General features: G+C 49.2%; 6 protein-coding genes across 6 annotated transcripts; 4 read left to right on the top strand and 2 right to left on the bottom strand.

Moving 5' to 3' along the window:
- Positions 1-375: 375 nt before the first annotated feature.
- On the bottom strand, positions 376-1277 carry ColSpa_12416 (uncharacterized protein; the record flags this gene model as incomplete). The annotated part of the gene is made up of 2 exons (XM_049278628.1): positions 376-794; positions 884-1277. 2 exons carry the CDS (start codon positions 1275-1277, stop codon positions 376-378), a joined length of 813 nt encoding a protein of 270 aa, XP_049134585.1.
- Positions 1278-2765: 1488 nt separating this feature from the next.
- Positions 2766-5299, top strand: ColSpa_12415 (uncharacterized protein; the record flags this gene model as incomplete). Its single annotated transcript, XM_049278627.1, has 7 exons — positions 2766-2856; positions 2935-3536; positions 3585-3641; positions 3717-4078; positions 4159-4666; positions 4840-4923; positions 5141-5299. The coding sequence occupies 7 exons, from the start codon at positions 2766-2768 to the stop codon at positions 5297-5299; spliced, it is 1863 nt and encodes a 620-aa protein (XP_049134584.1).
- A 1947-nt stretch (positions 5300-7246) lies between these two features.
- Positions 7247-8044, top strand: ColSpa_12414 (uncharacterized protein; the record flags this gene model as incomplete). The annotated part of the gene is made up of 1 exon (XM_049278626.1): positions 7247-8044. The coding sequence occupies one exon, from the start codon at positions 7247-7249 to the stop codon at positions 8042-8044; it is 798 nt and encodes a 265-aa protein (XP_049134583.1).
- Positions 8045-9295: 1251 nt separating this feature from the next.
- ColSpa_12413 (uncharacterized protein) lies at positions 9296-10015 on the top strand (the record flags this gene model as incomplete). The annotated part of the gene is made up of 2 exons (XM_049278625.1): positions 9296-9338; positions 9360-10015. 2 exons carry the CDS (start codon positions 9296-9298, stop codon positions 10013-10015), a joined length of 699 nt encoding a protein of 232 aa, XP_049134582.1.
- Positions 10016-13384: 3369 nt separating this feature from the next.
- Positions 13385-13684, top strand: ColSpa_12412 (polyketide synthase-nonribosomal peptide synthetase; the record flags this gene model as incomplete). Its single annotated transcript, XM_049278624.1, has 1 exon — positions 13385-13684. The coding sequence occupies one exon, from the start codon at positions 13385-13387 to the stop codon at positions 13682-13684; it is 300 nt and encodes a 99-aa protein (XP_049134581.1).
- Positions 13685-14561: 877 nt separating this feature from the next.
- Positions 14562-15122, bottom strand: ColSpa_12411 (uncharacterized protein; the record flags this gene model as incomplete). The annotated part of the gene is made up of 1 exon (XM_049278623.1): positions 14562-15122. One exon carries the CDS (start codon positions 15120-15122, stop codon positions 14562-14564), a length of 561 nt encoding a protein of 186 aa, XP_049134580.1.
- Positions 15123-16361: the final 1239 nt, after the last annotated feature.

The following is a 16361-nucleotide window of genomic DNA, read 5'->3' as shown; positions in this document are numbered from 1 at the left end:
TCCCTGGGGAGAGGTCATAACAGTTACCTTAATTCATAATCAGTGGATCAGATTGAATAAGTCTTGTCCGTTCTCTCTCTTTTCTCTCCATGTATATCACACAAAACCCTCTTTCCCCCTTTACTTTTCTTCTTCAATGGGTAACTTGGCACTCCACTTTTATGAGAAATTACAAGACAAAGAAGGATGTTTGTGCAAGTTGGAGGAAAACTATGAATGAAAAAAGGGGAATATCCTTTACTTATTATTGACATATGGGCACAAAACAGAGAGTAGATTACTACAGATGAGGCCCGATTAACAATGCGTGTTAAGTAATAACTCAGAAAGGCAAGTTGTGGACTTGTTTCGTAGACAGTAGCGACAAGAGAAGCATTAAGCACGAACGGGCTGGACAATGACAGTCTCGTGCTTCGGCTCTTTTGAACCCGGCTGTATCCTCCGCTGTATGATGCCGGGAAACACAACCAACGTTTTCTCGGATGACCGATCACGCAGCTCGCCACTGGGTTGCCAAAAGAATCTCGTGGGGTTGCTCTGCTCAAACATGTGCAATCCCAACAGGGTGCCCTTGGCGACGACGTCTACCAGCGGGTGGGCCTCGCTGGCTGCCTCGGGCTCGGAACGACGGAGAAGCAGCGGATCAAGAGCGTCGTGAATCGTCTTTGCTGTCTCCTGAATGGAAGGGAACAAGGTACTGGTCGCTAATGAGGCAGCGGTGGATGTCTGGCACGTCGTCGATACCAGGTTCATTGTCATGGCACGCCAGATATTCTGCATAAGGGGCACGTTGGCTAGATGAAGAGAAGATTAGCTTTTAGTGGGCATACTTGAGAAAAACGGGGGATAGCTTAAGGTCGAAATGCAGCAACACAAAACTTACGATTCTGCTTTCCCCCAGTCACAATCTCATGGTATGTTCGTAAGATGTCCTTGGGAAGCAGGCTTGTCTCGGCAGCGGTCTCGGGATCGACTCTATTGGCGATTATACGAGCGATCAACATACGCATCGCGTTATACCGGTTTGTTTTGTCGCGTAACAGACGGTGCCAGGGTGCGTCATGTCCAGCCAGTACGCTCAGCTGCTCGGCCGCAAGAAAGGGTTTACCGCGAGCCCTACTCAGGTCAATGATGAGATCCGCATGGTTTTCGAGGTAGTTTTTGATGCTGATGTTCCACTGCAAAGCTTCTTGCTCGAACTGGGTATGCGTAATAGGCGCTGGGAGCTTTTCCACCAAACGCGTCAAGCTGTTGGATGACGATGGCGCTAAAGGCATGACGCCGCCAACAGCTTGGTTTCGGCTGCTATTATGGCGTCGTGCGTATCGTTTGAAGCAGAATACTCCTAAGGCCAGAGCAAGAAGGGCGCCGGCAAAGAGACAACCAAACGCCAGACCGACCGCCGGGCCCGTTGTCAGTCCTGAATCGCCAGAAGAGGTGCAGTTGGAGCCTCCGGTAGGAGCACAGGATGGTGTTGTTGACGCAGATTCTGAAGTAGAAACCACCGTGGAGTTTGAAGCAATTGTCGACGTGGCAATTGATGATATAGAACTCCTTGTGGAAGTTGGTAGTGGAAAGGCACTCAATGTCAACAAGCCACCTGCCGCATTGAATTCCTGAACAAATGAATCATTGGCAAGGCCGCCAGTGGGTGGAATTGCAATCTTGTGGTTAGGATCGCTAGTTGATGCAGCATCGTTCAATTTAAAAAAAAGAATGCACGATGGCATTATCGTTGCCGTCGGTGTGGAAGTTGTCGGTGCATCGGCTCTTAATTCCAGGTGGCCACCTGTTGCGCCCCAGCTCGTAACAAATGGAGTGGCAGGGTCTGATATTGTGCGGGTAGTATTAATCGATTTATCATACAATGTAAAAGAAATAATGCAGGATAGAGCTGCCATCGTCGTCGTCGTCGTCGTCATTGTCGACACCTTGGCCGATCTGGGCTCGGAGATTGTTGCAGAGATAGGATTTCAACGATGAAAGCAAGATGTGTGCCAAAGGAACAACCAAGCCGGGACACCAGAAGAGCGCGAGACTCGGGGGATCCAAGACTCCCCTTTCATCAGCAAGGCAAAGCCATGATGATCAGGCTGGCCATTCACCATCCTTACATGTTTGCAAAAGAAAAAAAAGCCAAAAAACTATGTTTCTAGGGTACATGCATATCCATGCCAAGCAGCTGACATGGGCTAGATGGGGAGCCTGCATCTTGTCCCTACCTCTATGTATGGAGTATCAATATTCCTACCTCTTCTCTGTTCCTCTGTCACTGATACCATCTCCTGGTAGTAGCATCACCAACTTGAGTAACATTTTCGCCCCCTCCCAACTCCCCTCACTCATTTGCTATAGTCAATCCTCTGCTCGATAACGGTATGGCTCGAAGCTACCTCATGACATTGTCAGTAAGCCCGATTGACCTGACGAGCAGTCGAGTACCCACATGTACTTCCGTTGCACCCACTGATTCTCAGTATGATGCCCCTGTCATGTTACCATTCCCATTCTGCCGCAAGTGCCCATGCACCTGAGTTCATACAAGATACGAGACTTTACTGACCTCTAGGTATTGTTAAATAATCTTTGTGCCTAAATCCTTTGCAAGGAGAGCTCTGATTACGCGCGCACCTCTACCAGTTCACTAAGCAGACATTCTAGCCTTCAAAGGCGGATAGCTGTCTGTTCATGCGCTGCCTCTGATATTACCAGCTTCCTTTTGAATCCCTCACAGGTGTAGGAGAGCCGCAGATCCAAACCACACCATGGAAATCATGGAACGATTCCATTGGCCGCGGCGTTTACACGAGGACCGTGCTCCCGATGTCATTGTTGGCATAGATGTCGGAATGTGCTGTGCGTAATACTAAACCCCCTCCTCATCATCACAACAAGCCAGAGCTAATTCATAGTGTTGTCGTTTCACATCAACAGTCACCAAGGTTGCCTACACGATTAGACAGGATGACAGTTTTGGTGTCATCAAAGCGATTCAAAACTGGCCGAAAATGGGCGGTGAAGAGGATGAGGCAAACTATGTGCCCACCTTGTTGGGTTACGAAAAGGGCCACGACATCATGCAAGATGCCCCTCAATTTGTTGGATTTCCCCGCAAGGAGGACAAAAAAAACCCAGACTTGAAGTTCTACGAGTGGTTCAAGAAGGACTTCCCCGCCAACCTCTCATCCAAGGACCGTGACCCTCCACCGTTTTGGCCAAGGATTTCTGATGATACCGAGACCCATGTTCTCTACCGAACCTTCCTTGCCGAACTGTACGCGTCCATAGAGTCAGTCCTATCCCCAATGCTGCAGAGGATTGGGATGGACTGGAACCATGCGCAAATCGAGTTTATATTCAGCGTGCCGGCTACCTGGAATCGACCCAATGAAACCTTGGGCATGGTTGCCGACAGTCTAATGATGGTTGCCAAAGAAGCCAGATTCGAAGGTGAGAAGCGCGTGGTCAAGATTGGAATGACAGAGCCTGAGGCTGCTGCGGCGTTTGCTCTCGCCACGCATGAAGATTTAGTACAGGTTAGTCGTCCCAAAATCAGAACATTACAAGTAATGAGCCAACATTAGGGGAACGTGCAGAGCGGAAAGACTATCTTGATAGTTGACGCCGGCGGTGGCACCACGGTCAGTAGCTAATCCTTTTTTTCCGGAAATTCTTCCTGATTGTTGGAATCTCTTCTGACAGACACCATCATTTAGGATCTCTGCCTGCTCAAGATGGAACAGTCCCAAGGCAAGCAGTTTGAGATGGACCCATTGAGTGCCCCTATGGGAGAAGACTTGGGCGCCACCCATATCGATCGCGGCTTCGAGGATCTGGCCGTGAAAAAGCTGACATGTCTTCACGACGAAGCGAAGATACAGAAAGTGTGGAATTTCAAAGAGATGGCTCGAAAGATGCGAGATTCGCCTGAATTCGAAAACTTCAAGGGGCTGTTGAATCTGGACAAAGCCAGAAGCGACCAATTCTTCACGGTGCCACTACCGCAATCTTGTGCCAACGACATGCCTCAGCACACACAAGTCTATGGGGTAGTCAATGCGTCGATGAAATTCAAGTGGTCAGTGATGCTACTGGACATCCTCCACTCTTTTTCTTCTTTTTCCCAGTCCAAGAACTAACCAAGAGCGATCTTCACAGGAGCGAGCTAGCCACAATCTTCGACACGGTCATCCAAGACCGACAAGTCGTCCGGAAAGGTCGGCCTGAAACGTTGCCGGGTTTGAATAAGCTGATCCAGCGAGCGCGAGACGAGTTGCGGTATCGCGGCAATAATCATGGTGGCTCCAGGTCACCGAACAATGACCCAGACGACGTTTCGGTTATCCTGATGTCTGGAGGTCTCGGCCGATCCGAGTACATCACGCAGAGAATCACCGAATATCTTTCTTACCAAGAGGACACCTTAGGCCCAGTGCCAGAAGTGCGCATCATTGGGGAACCGCAGTTGTGTGTATGCAAAGGCCTGCTGAAGAACAGGCTCTACACTATCTTTCGGACGCAGAGGTGCAACGGCAACTACGGCATATTAGAATACAAACCGTACAAAAAGTTTTACCCGACGCATTTTATAGCCAACCAAGCCAACCATGTGAAGAAAATTGGAGGCAGTCGATACAAGGAAGAAGTCAAGTGGTTAATCCAAAAGGTAAGTAAATGTTTGGTGCGGTGCATTTCTCGCCCCTCTTTGATCTCTCTCTTTTGCTCACACATACTCACTGGAGCTTCAGGGTGACAAAATTGGCGAGGAGCCTGTCAGGTATACCTGTTTCTTGGAACAGTTCCGCGAAAATAACGAAAAGCCGCACGTTACACTCATAGTCTCGGAAGACTCAAGAGGCCAGCGGTTTCCCAGTCATGGCAAGACACGTCCATATCCAAATCCCGGAGGGTGCGAAGCTGGGAGTAATTCATTGCTAACCAGCGTGTCATTCTAACCAGACGACTTTCTCTGCAAAATCGAGTTTCACAAACCACTAGATTACAATCCAAGAGTGAAGAAACTTTACTGTGAGGTAGAGCTGATATTCAATGTCGCATCTCTTAGGGTGAACTGCTGTCAGTCATTTCTTGCCTAGATATATTGCGTATGTTTTTGCCATTGACTAACCAAGACATCTAGGGTCACCAAGTGAGCCGGGTCAGCGGACACTTGTTGGGAAATACAACGGAGATTACGGTCACTTCAAAACGCGAGAGTCCAGATGATGGTCACTTTGCGGATCAGGTATGGGCAAATTTCGAGTTCATGACGCAATGGACGTTTGCGGTGGTGTACTGATAGCCTCTTCCGCGCTGGTGGGGGACTGTTGCTATTACTGGTAGGTGAATAACATTATGACCTGTTCTCTTGACTACATCGACCGCAAAGCCCAATGTCCGATAGTCCATCGATACGTAGGGCGAGAAACCTGGCATGGCGACTCTGAGAGTTTCTCCGATTTAAAGTGCCGTCAAGATAAGGAAACAATAGGGTGTAAGATTAGAGAGTGATCTGACATTCTTTAAGATCCCCCCCCCCCCCAAAAAAAAACGAACCCCTGTCATCCAGATGCATTGGCCGTTTGGTGATGAACCGATCAGGCTAGTAATGAAACCAGCAAAAGAAAATATAAGCGAAAACACTCACTTGATATGACATGGAGGAGGCTGGCTTGGAGCGTGGTAGTCTTGGCTCTCATTACCCCTGTGCAGGCGGCTCCATGAGGTCTTGCTTAGTTACTTGATTGGTTTTTCTATCAGCATGCGGTACTATTTACGGTGTACTGCGCGTATCTTAAGCATTCAATCATTGGAGGATCCGGCCTTCTCGATATAGTTGTCACGGAGCAGATGCAGCGGACATGAATCCTGAGATGGACATATCCATGTACCTCCCTACTTCTATTTTTAATCCATAGACTCCCTGGCCTCTGGCTCACCGGATGGAGATTAGCTCCGTCAGGCATACTGGTGCTCACCCTCCATTTCATGGTCTCGGTACTCAATTGGAGCCCCGTGACTCAGTCAACACCAAAATAAATTGTCCGTATGCCGACTACGATTGGCCAGCCTGATTCCAGCAACCTTCCTAGCCCCTAGATACGGAGTAAGAGCTAAGTCTGCCGGAGAGCCTGCTGGCGACTATTCCTCAATCACCTTGTCACCGAGCTGTACATTGCTACATGCCCGCCGTCGTGACAGAATCTTAGGGGGTAGTTTGACCGGACATCAGCGCAGAGGTATGTGGTGTTCAACATATTTACATCACACCTATGTACAGTTCGCAATGAGGTTGGTCGGTGTTACTATGTAACACTAGAGTCCCGCCACACTTTTCTTAGTACGCGATTATGCTGTAATTCTCTGCAATCTAAGCCTAGACGCCAAGGAAATCTTTGTTTCTGTCTTACCTGGCAAGTAATCTTGTTTGGTACCCTTTGTGCAGACTCTCAGTAGTGCAGGTGCTCTTTGCTATGTCTAAGGATCCCCCGGCGTCAAACACACACACACATACACACACACACGACTCCCTTTCCTCGACAAACCAGCGATAGTAGACTTGGGTAGTAAACCATTATCCTGGGTTTACATTGTCGCCATTTTATTGCAAAGACCCTTTTGCCTTTCTTTCATTGCTTGTGCACCTGTTCAAAGTGACCATGGAAGAGGTCAGTTCGAGAATAGAGGACGACAACCTTTCGCAATCGAGTCCGCCCACCGAAACGGATCTATCGTCAGTTCGCAATGGCCATGAGCCTAGAGAAACAGACATATTTTTGGCCGTGTTCGGAGTGACTGGGGTCGGGAAGAGCTCTTTCATTTCCCACCTCACTACTGACAAGAGCAAGCCCGAGGTCGGACATAAACTGGATTCATGTGAGTCCAAGCAGTCAATACAGTTCTACCATCATTCTACCTGTAATCACAAAAAGTCTGATGTGTTGTAATCCCATATCAAGGTACACAGGATGTGAAAGTCTACCAGTACGCCTATTCTGCCACTTGCAACATCTATCTCATCGATACTCCTGGTTTCGACGACACATACAGGACAGACAAGAGTGTCCTACGGTCCTTGGTGGCTTGGCTTTCTTTAACTTACAAGAACAACATCCGTCTTCACGGTATTCTTTACTTGCATCGCATCACCGATGTGCGAATGCAAGGCTCCGCCAAAAGCAGTGTGACTCTATTTCGCCAGCTGTGCGGAGCTGACAACCTCAATCGCGTTGTTCTTGTGACCACCATGTGGGACAAACTCGACGACGTCAAGGTCGGCGTGTCAAGGGAAAAGGAACTTGTCGAAAACAAAGAGTTTTGGGGCTGCATGGTGGAGAGAGGAAGCCAAGTTCAGCGACACTATGACACTGTTGAGTCTGCCCGAAAACTGATCGACATCTTCCTTTCGCATGACCATGAACAGTCAGATGGACCTCCACCGCAAATTGAGCTGGCAATCCAACGCGAGATGGTGGATCAACACAAGGTTCTCGAAAGCACCTCGGCCGGACGAGAAGTGTGCAACAAACTGAACGAAGAGGAAGCAGAAATCGAGACCTGCATTGCGGAATACCATGCGGAAATGCACCAAATACGGGAAGAAAGAGGCCTCAACATGCTTCAAGAGCTTGAAGATCTCGAGAAGCAGATCAGTGTTGCCAAGAGGAAGAGTGAAAGAATTTTACATCACAGGCAGGCCGAGATGAAAAAGTCAATGGAGACACTGATAAGGGATAATTTCGACCAAGATGACCTGGAGCCGGTGGAGGAGAAGAAGAAGAGGCTCGATGAGGAATACGTTGCAGGGGATCCCGATACACAATCTTACTACGCTGGGGGCCCGACATCCACAAGCACAAGCACACGCAATAGTCAAAGCAGCAATCGGTCCAGCCTCCCTAGTCTTGATCGAGTCGTTTCTCCAGACGCCTCACAAGTAATGGGACAACGGTGGTCTAAACGGGACCAGAAGGATATTAGCGTCAGCATGAGTCTACGGGGCAAGTATTGCTCCCTCATTGGCCCTGCGTACAGCAAGTCGTGAGTTCCCACCATGTTGCATCACTTTGTACTACCCGTATCTTCTTCTTCCTTCCTTCCTTTCTTCCTTTCTTTCTTCATGTTATTTCATTTGAGCATTCTTACCTTGTTTTCAAAACTTCAGTGGACAAGAAGCAGCTGACAATATGACCAAAGATATCTTCCACCATCCACAAGAAATAGTGTGGTGAGGTTGCAAGAATCGAAGAGCATTCAAATGATGAATATCGTCCTTGGAGAAAAGTCATCATACTACACCCATTACCACCAAGGAAGGGTATTCAGAAAATGCTTCTGTGAGTACTCTTTAGATACCATCTTGTTGTGCCCCTCCCGGAGAACGGATCTTGGGAGCATTCCATCTCTAAGCTAACGCAACTTCGGTAACAGACCACGGATCGCTACGAAACACGTATCCTGAACTCTACAGCTTCATCGGCAGGGATAGCAACACCAGCTGCCCTACTGGAATCTCCTTAGGTCCTCAGGGAAGTTACTTCATCAACGTGGCCGGCAGAAAGTCCATGCATTGCCACCCCAACGCAATCCTACCTGAAAACCGTTCTACTCAAGACATTAGACGACTATGGTGGGGTGTTGACGGATCATACATCCTGGAGTGGGAAGACGACCAGCTCCACTGGCAGTTATGCGGAAATTACGGCGGTCTCGAGAGCGTATTATTGGAAAGAGAGCATTGTAGGATCAAGGTCAGTACTTGCCTCGCATCGGTATAACACCCACATATGTCGTGACTATAGGCTGACAAATAACGATGGGGTATGGAAATTAATAGGAATTGGCTCTGGACATTGAAAACCCTAACGCTTTTGCGCTCATTACGACGGAGGGGTTGATTGTTAATGAGGGCTCGGCCAACGTGGTTTACAGTTCTTTTGGGGAGTTTGCAACGCAGCATTTCGGATCTAGAATGATAAATGGGGGCAACTATCAAGTCAACAGCCAGACTACACCATATGTCTACGAGTTGCCTTAAGTGAGTTATGTTTATAGAGACGTCACCTGTTCTCAATAGCACATGTATGGGAAAGTTTAACTGCGTGGCCAGCGGCAAGGTGAAATGGGATATACCCCTCGTTGTGGCTGAGTAGCTGACCCTGCCTTGCCAAGGTAGGCAGGCCGATGGTAGGCGAGGAAGCTCGAAGCTGCGTTGACCGTGTTCATGGTCAGTTTCTTGAAAGTACCTTAGAGGCGAGATTCTCGGCGGATCTTTGCCTGTGGTGAACCGAAAGAAATGTTCTTCCTTGCGGGAAGGAGCTCCCCAGAAGAGGACCTACGTTCCCGTCCCTAGTAATAAGATCTGGTGCCTGAGCAGTACCTACCTACCTTGGTAGCCACGGCCGACTGCAGCAAGACCAGCGGCTACCCCAACTGGAACGCCTGGGTGGGCAGTGCCGTTTCTCCCCACGCCGTGTCTGCTAAGCCGAACTCCAGGGAGGACCAGGTGTGCGTGGAAGGCACCGGGCCGCTTCCTGGGTTCGCGAGACTCTGTGAGTTCACCTGTGGCTATGGATACTGCACGCCGGGAGCCTGTCACTGCACTAAGCTCGGCGACCAGGTTGACAGACCAACGTGGGAGGGCATCGATGCTTTCCCTGCGGCCGGGAAGACCAGCGACTACCAGGGTCTCTGTCAGAACGCATGCAACTGGGGCTACTGCCCTTCTGTGTACTGCGATACTACACAGCATCCAACCGTCGTCGCCACCTTCTCCCCGTTCCTGCCCGGAACCTGCACTCGAGGCGAGGCTATGAGCACGTCTCCTTACTTTGACGACCTCTGCGCCTTCTCGTGCGCTCACGGGTTCTGTCCCATCGCTGTGTGCTACTGCTCTGCCCAAGGCGCCTTGGACCTGCTGGAACCCACAAGCGCCAGCGGTGCGAGAACCGTCGATGGAGCGCCCGAAGACCATGGTCTCTGCGCCTTCGCCTGTGCCCGTGGACACTGTCCTTGATTGTGCGCCTCTGGCGACAGCCACCCGGGTTTCTAATACACAGTGTCAAAGCTACGCGCTTAATGCCACCCTTCCTGTCATGAGCTCTTGAACTTCCTGTACCTTCGGTATTCCAGCATCATGGGCAAAGGATTCTGGTCTCTGTGCCTCGGCACGCTGTCTTTTTGCCAGAGACCAGTTGACTGAGATACAGGCCGGCAGATGTATGTCTCTGTGCGTTGGTCTAGCCGACCTGTGGCGAGCGAGAACAGGCTTCTTCAGGTCTGATCATCTCGTCTCAAAGTAGGGCGCAGGGCAAGAAGAAAGAGGGCGTGGGGGGCCGTATGAAGACATCGGGCGGATGACGCCGGGAATCAAGTCGTGACGTTCCGGTGCCTCTGCAGCCGCGTCGTGAGAACGGATGTAGCCAGAGCCCCATGGCCAAGTACGTGAATGCGGAGATCGTTTCTAGCATTATCAAAGGAAATTGACGCCGCGCCTTTATAAGACATTGTAGTCAACAAGCTCGCTGCAATCACTCAATGTGTCCTTTTGGGAAGATAATATATTGATTTTTATACCTCCTTAGTTTGTGATATACATCTACGCTAGCGTGGTCTCATGCTTTCAGAGTGTTTTCAGACTAAGCAGCTCACATCAAACAAACCCCTCCGTTTCTAATAGGAATAACATGCCTACAATGACTAATTCTAAGCACAGAGTAGGAAGGCATCGCTTTAACAACATTTAGTTCCTAGGGCGTCACAGCCATTCTCACAGATCTTTATTTTATTCATAGATTAGCAAACACTACCAGTACATAATTTGAGAAGATTTTCAATGTACTTACTCTGCAAAAGTTGGTAGACTCAGGTGGCTGGGTGATACCAGCGCAAATTGCCCGCTTCTCCAATTGCTCTGAGGCGGGAGCAGCCGCTGCGAATTGCACAAGGCATGCGGTAGAGAGAATAAGGATGTTCTTGAAAGAGACCATTCTGGAGGGGAGGACTTTTTGAAGTTGCGTTTTGGCTGTTATTGTAGTGATGGAAGGGTGTGAGAGGGTAGACAGAGGGATCAGCTATCCGAGATGGAAGTCTTCGTTGGTATATATAGGCAACACTATAGCATAGAGAATATAACATGCGTCTAGAGTCTAGTTGTCTTCAACTATGCTCCATATCTTCGTGAAACTACCATGACTAAATGGTGAAACTGTTGATATATTCGCTGCTACGTAACGGTAAACTTTAATCCCGAATCACCATGTCCATCTATAGACCAAGGGTATAAACTTTAATACCAAACCGGCGGTCTTTTCTTAAGGGGGCGTGCTAGTCGACCCAAACTCCGAACATTGTCTCATATGCACTGCATATTGATTACCCAGTACTAGTGCTCGAATCCTTGGTCAGAATATGGTTTTCGACTAACGAAGCGTGCTCAGAGAAGAGCTCGCCACACCGCCGCCCTTATAAATGCTACTATTGTGCAAAGGCGTAGGCCCACGCCGCTCATTCCTCCGCTCGGCTACTATACTATTTGTCAGATGGCGATCCTGTGTGCCCTTCTTGTGTTGACAGCATCTAGGCACCGCAAGTACCCTCTTCAGATACTTTTCCCAAAGCACGGGGAAAAGGGTTTTCAAAGCTGTCGTCAACCCTGAAAAAAAATTTGAGGATGTCATGGAACGAATTAAATTTAAGCAGATGGAAGTCGAAAGAACGGCGCAAATTACTAGCATGGAAATCTAAACTCGTACCTCTACGCGTGTGCAAGATCTAATCTCTATGCTCAGCAGCTTGGCGGTCCAGTTGGAGATGGCGAACTCTAAACTAGCAAGTTTGAGTGGCCATTCCGAGGCAGTCATGATTCAACGTAGGGAGACCTTGAGCGAAGCAATCATCTCTACAATGGGACCAAAACAGCGTGCGATTAGACAGCCAGAGCGCTTTGACAATCTCAAAGTCAAGGATAAAATTGCTCAATACGACTGACTGTCATCCGTTCGTTACAAACTTTATCATCTTACTGAGTCTCGAGGCCGGATGATTGACTCAAGAAAGTGACTTTTTTAGCGGCCCGAGTTATCCGGTACTTTTTGGCTACACGGACCACCAGGCTGCGGCAAAACCAAACTCGCGTGAGTCTCCAAGTTGTTTTGAAATTGGAGCCACTACTAGTGAAACTGTCGTATGCGTGGTTGGCCGCCTGATGCGTACAGTGACATTACGACGACAGGTCGGCCGTCATTGACTTTGACCGAGCACGGGCGAAAGCGCGGGCTCATCACCCCGTGTTCACCATCGCGTCGTACGGCCACTCCGGCAGCCCACCGGCAACGACGGCATCGACGACAACAAGTGCTGGCCCAGCGGCATCGTCGCCGCCGGCTCGGGCTTCTCCCCGCTAACGTACGATGCCAACTACGACACACACCTCATGCCGTACAGGTACGATCAGGCGTACGTGCAGGGCGCCAACGGGTCGTGAGCGTGCGACACTGTCTCTCGTTTTTCCTTTCCTGGGTGGAAATGCTTAGGGTTAGGCATCCGATACAACCTGAAAGCTATTAACTTAACAAGGATTGATATTTCTAGTTGCACGAGGACCAAGCGCGCGAGGCGCTGGCTCCATGCTTTTGGGGTTCGAGTTCGTTGGCACGTCCACTGATATAGCACGTCGATAATTACGTTTTGGTGCTGACCAAGACACGGGCGTGTCGCCAGTGACACTACTTACTCCCTCTCCTCCAGCCTCCTTTGCCTCTCAGCCAAGAGGGTGGTTTTCCGCACTCTGGGTTTGCACCGTGAAATTCACATAAGGTGTGGTCGCAGCCTATGAGATTGCTGACAGGCTGCCAGTTGTCTTCGTGGTTGCTTCTCCATTGGAGGTGGTAGTGCCATCGGCCGTTTTCCTCTTTTGCGTAATCCAGCATCTTTTCGAAATGCCATTCTTCTTGTTCCCGGTCGTCTGTGTTGTTGGTTCTTACCAGTTCTTTTCTTTCATTGGCCAGAATATCTTGTCTCATGCGTTCTCAGCTGTGGATCCCCGCGTTGCGTGGCCTGGCTGACGTGGAATGTATTGTTGAATTTCACGCTCTTAAGCAACAGGAAGGTAATGCATAGCTACTTGCTTTCATCACTTTACATGGGCCTTCCTATTTTAGTTCAAGTTTCTTTATTAGACAACCGGTCTTAATATTGATTATATCTACTAACAGTCTACCCCTTATTTGATACTTTAGTGGATTGTCCTGGCAGTAGTTTTTGTTTTGTTTGTATGAGTCCTTAGATAGTTTTAACTTAGCCTTTCACTAATTAATACTAGACTTAAACCAACTTACAATTGGACTGCCCGTCTGGATGCAACCCCAAGCACCGCCCCTTGGACATGGCACGCCAAGACGACGACGAAGCCTCCTGGGACCTCTTGTACACCTTGCTCGGCTACTCGCGCAAGCTGCAAGCCGTGCCTGTGTCTGAGAATCTCTGGGGTTGTCTCGACCTCGTCGCCGTTTACAACGTCAGCAACGACATCATCCAGATGGTGTACGACAACAAACTCTGCGCGAACGATGGTGGCGTCTCCTACGTCCACCATACAGGCAATATAGTCATGCCCATCGACAAGATGAAGGAGTTCTTTGAGGAGTGCGGCTATACGCACCTCTTCGAGAAGCTGCCTATTTAGGAGTGGGCGCGCCGCGCCGAGCTTGTGAGTATGCGTCCCGCGGTGGCGGCTGTCTTTGATACCGTGCCCTGCCTATCGCGCGCTCTTTGCTTCCCGCGCTTCGTCAATACCTAACGGCCATCTGAGGGGCAGGACGGGTGTATGTTGCTTATAAGAATTGTAGCTGTGGCGGTCTTGTGTCGCCTGTCTGGGGTAAGGGATGTAAGAGCTGTGGGAGGAGCCCTTGCGTATGGTTCTCGCCTACCAGAGTTAGAGCAATCAGCCTAAATGTGGCGGCTGACATGATGCAGCGCCGTGATACTTCCCCCGCCTTTAACTCGGCTGTTTGCAGCAGGCAGGCATACCAGAGCGCCCGCCGCGTATCTAGTCCATCTTAAGTCTCGATGAGTCGTATTCCAGCATCAATCATTGTTTTAATTATTGTAAACCGTTGAATAGTTGAGTAGCGTGGAGAACTCTATGTATGTACAAGACTTAATTTAGTGTAGGGAATGGCATTAACGATATCATAAAACAGGAAGCAACACGACGATCGACAGCAGATAGGTGTGTTATAGTTGGATCTTTAGGCTTTGGGGAGCTACATATATATATCAGTGTACAAAAGGAAAATATGCAAATCGCTAGTTCATAATTTAAGATGGTATCTATCAACGTAATAACCTAACTCCGACGAAATCGAGAAGCCTGCCACAAGCTGATTGTCAATGCTACTCAATCTTACCTGAATAGCACTTATGTCCGTCATCATGGATTATCCAGATACCGCCAAAGAAAGTTGTGTCATCATTAAACAGTAGCATATCCGCAGCTAGGACGAAAATCTTCAAGGTGTTTACCCTAGACTTTCCGTCCGTCTAAATAAGGCTAACTACTGTTAAGCTTCATCGCCTTTAATCGCCTTGTCACTCGCTGCTCCAACGTCTTTTCGACCAGCTGCTCCAGCTGTTTTCTTGCATGCGTTGGGGACATCTGGCGGCGCCGAAGTGGTGCCGACAGCCTTGGCGGCTGCAGCCTGCACGGCGCCCTCATTGCCGATCGCGTCCTGTCCAACAGGGGCTGGGCAGCGAGCTGCATTGATCTTGGCCAGATTGGCCTGTAGATTCTGCGGGTTCGCAACGGTATCGTTGATCGCGGGGCCAATGATGTTGAATTGGGCATTAAGGGCTTGCGCGGCTGCCTTGCCCTTGGCGTCAAGCTGGACATCCGCCTGTAAGGCATTGCTCGAGTCCCCCTCGTTCTGCGCGGCTACGAAAGCAGTCGCGGCGGCCTTGCTGATATCCGCGTTGCTCTTTAGCTGGCCGGCGGTGTCGACAAAGTTATTCACTACCTTGATGTCACCGAGCCACTGGTTGATGGTACCGAGAACCTTAGTTTGGAGGGCCGCGTTGACTGTGTTGTTGGCGTTGTGCGCTTTCTTAGCAGCGGGACTAGCCATGGCTGAAGCGGCCAGGACCACGGAAAACAGAGCGTAATGCATCTTAATGAGCAAGCTGGGCACAAGAAACAGCTTAAAGTTACTAGCGAAGGACAAACTAGGACCAGCCACAGCAAGATCTGCAGAAGAATTGACAAATAACAAACTGGGCGCCTGGCCGTAAGGGAGAAAATGAGTAAATGACAGGAAGAAGGAAAATTGGTTGGAATGAAGCAAACGAGATGTAAGGTCAATCCGGGACGGGGATTTCCACGTTATATCTTTCGCAAGTGTGCCTCAATTTTAAGTTTGTTCGGCAACGAAGTTGCCGATATAGAGTTTCAGTCATGGGTGTCGTCTGAAACTTTTAGACGACTCCATACACTAGACAGAAACTTTAAGACGACTCCATACACTAGACAAGAGCTTTCAGACGACTCCATACACTAGGCATCCCTGCTTCAGGGGATAGAAGAAGTGCTTCCTGACTTATCCAGTATTAGCCTATTTGCAGTGTTGTATCTGAAGGTTTTAGGTGTGTTTCCTAGCCTTCACTGCTATCTATCCCGAGTCTATCAAGCACGCCCCCTTAACACTATAAAGTTGTTTGAGCCTAGGTACCTGGGCCTTTGCATTATGACGTTCCCTACAGTGGGCAATACTCATCCCATTGTAGGAAGATATGGCTCCGCGCGTCCCCAAGTAGGATTGCGCTGTTCACAAGTCATGCTCTAGTTTCAGTTGTCCCTGAATACAACACAGCGCTTAAGAGCAACAATTCAATGAGTGCTGTAATACCGTAGAGTTTGATTATTAATACTGTAACCAGCCTCGGCGCGCCTAGAGGCGTCAATAACGCTAAATCAAATGATCCGCCGGGCCCGAATTGCAACACGTGGGTTGGACGCGCGAGCATACAGGCAGTTCGTCTGTAAGGTTCTTTCGAACAGTCGCAACAAATACCACCAGAGTTGCATCGAAGCTGCTCTTGCGTATACTAGCCGGTCTTTGGCTCGTGCCGCAGAATACTGTCACCTTTCAGGGAGGGAAATAGGTAGGAAAACGACTTGAATATTTCCGTGCGAGATCGCCTGTGCTAAATCGCAGAAATACATGTGCCATTATGAGTCTCAGGTGCAGCCAGATCACCCGCTGCCTTAAGGTTATAGGAACAGGCTATATTCTTTTAGGTTCCTTGCTAGTAGAATAAGATATAAAAATTGAAACAGACAAGACACATACAGAAATACTAGTTTTATA

Source organism: Colletotrichum spaethianum (assembly GCF_022836535.1).
Source record: "Colletotrichum spaethianum MAFF 239500 DNA, contig63, whole genome shotgun sequence".
NCBI classification, from domain to species: Eukaryota; Fungi; Ascomycota; class Sordariomycetes; order Glomerellales; family Glomerellaceae; genus Colletotrichum; species Colletotrichum spaethianum.
The sequence above is the reverse complement of the archived record's forward strand: the minus strand, read 5'-3'. Positions and strand labels throughout refer to the sequence as shown.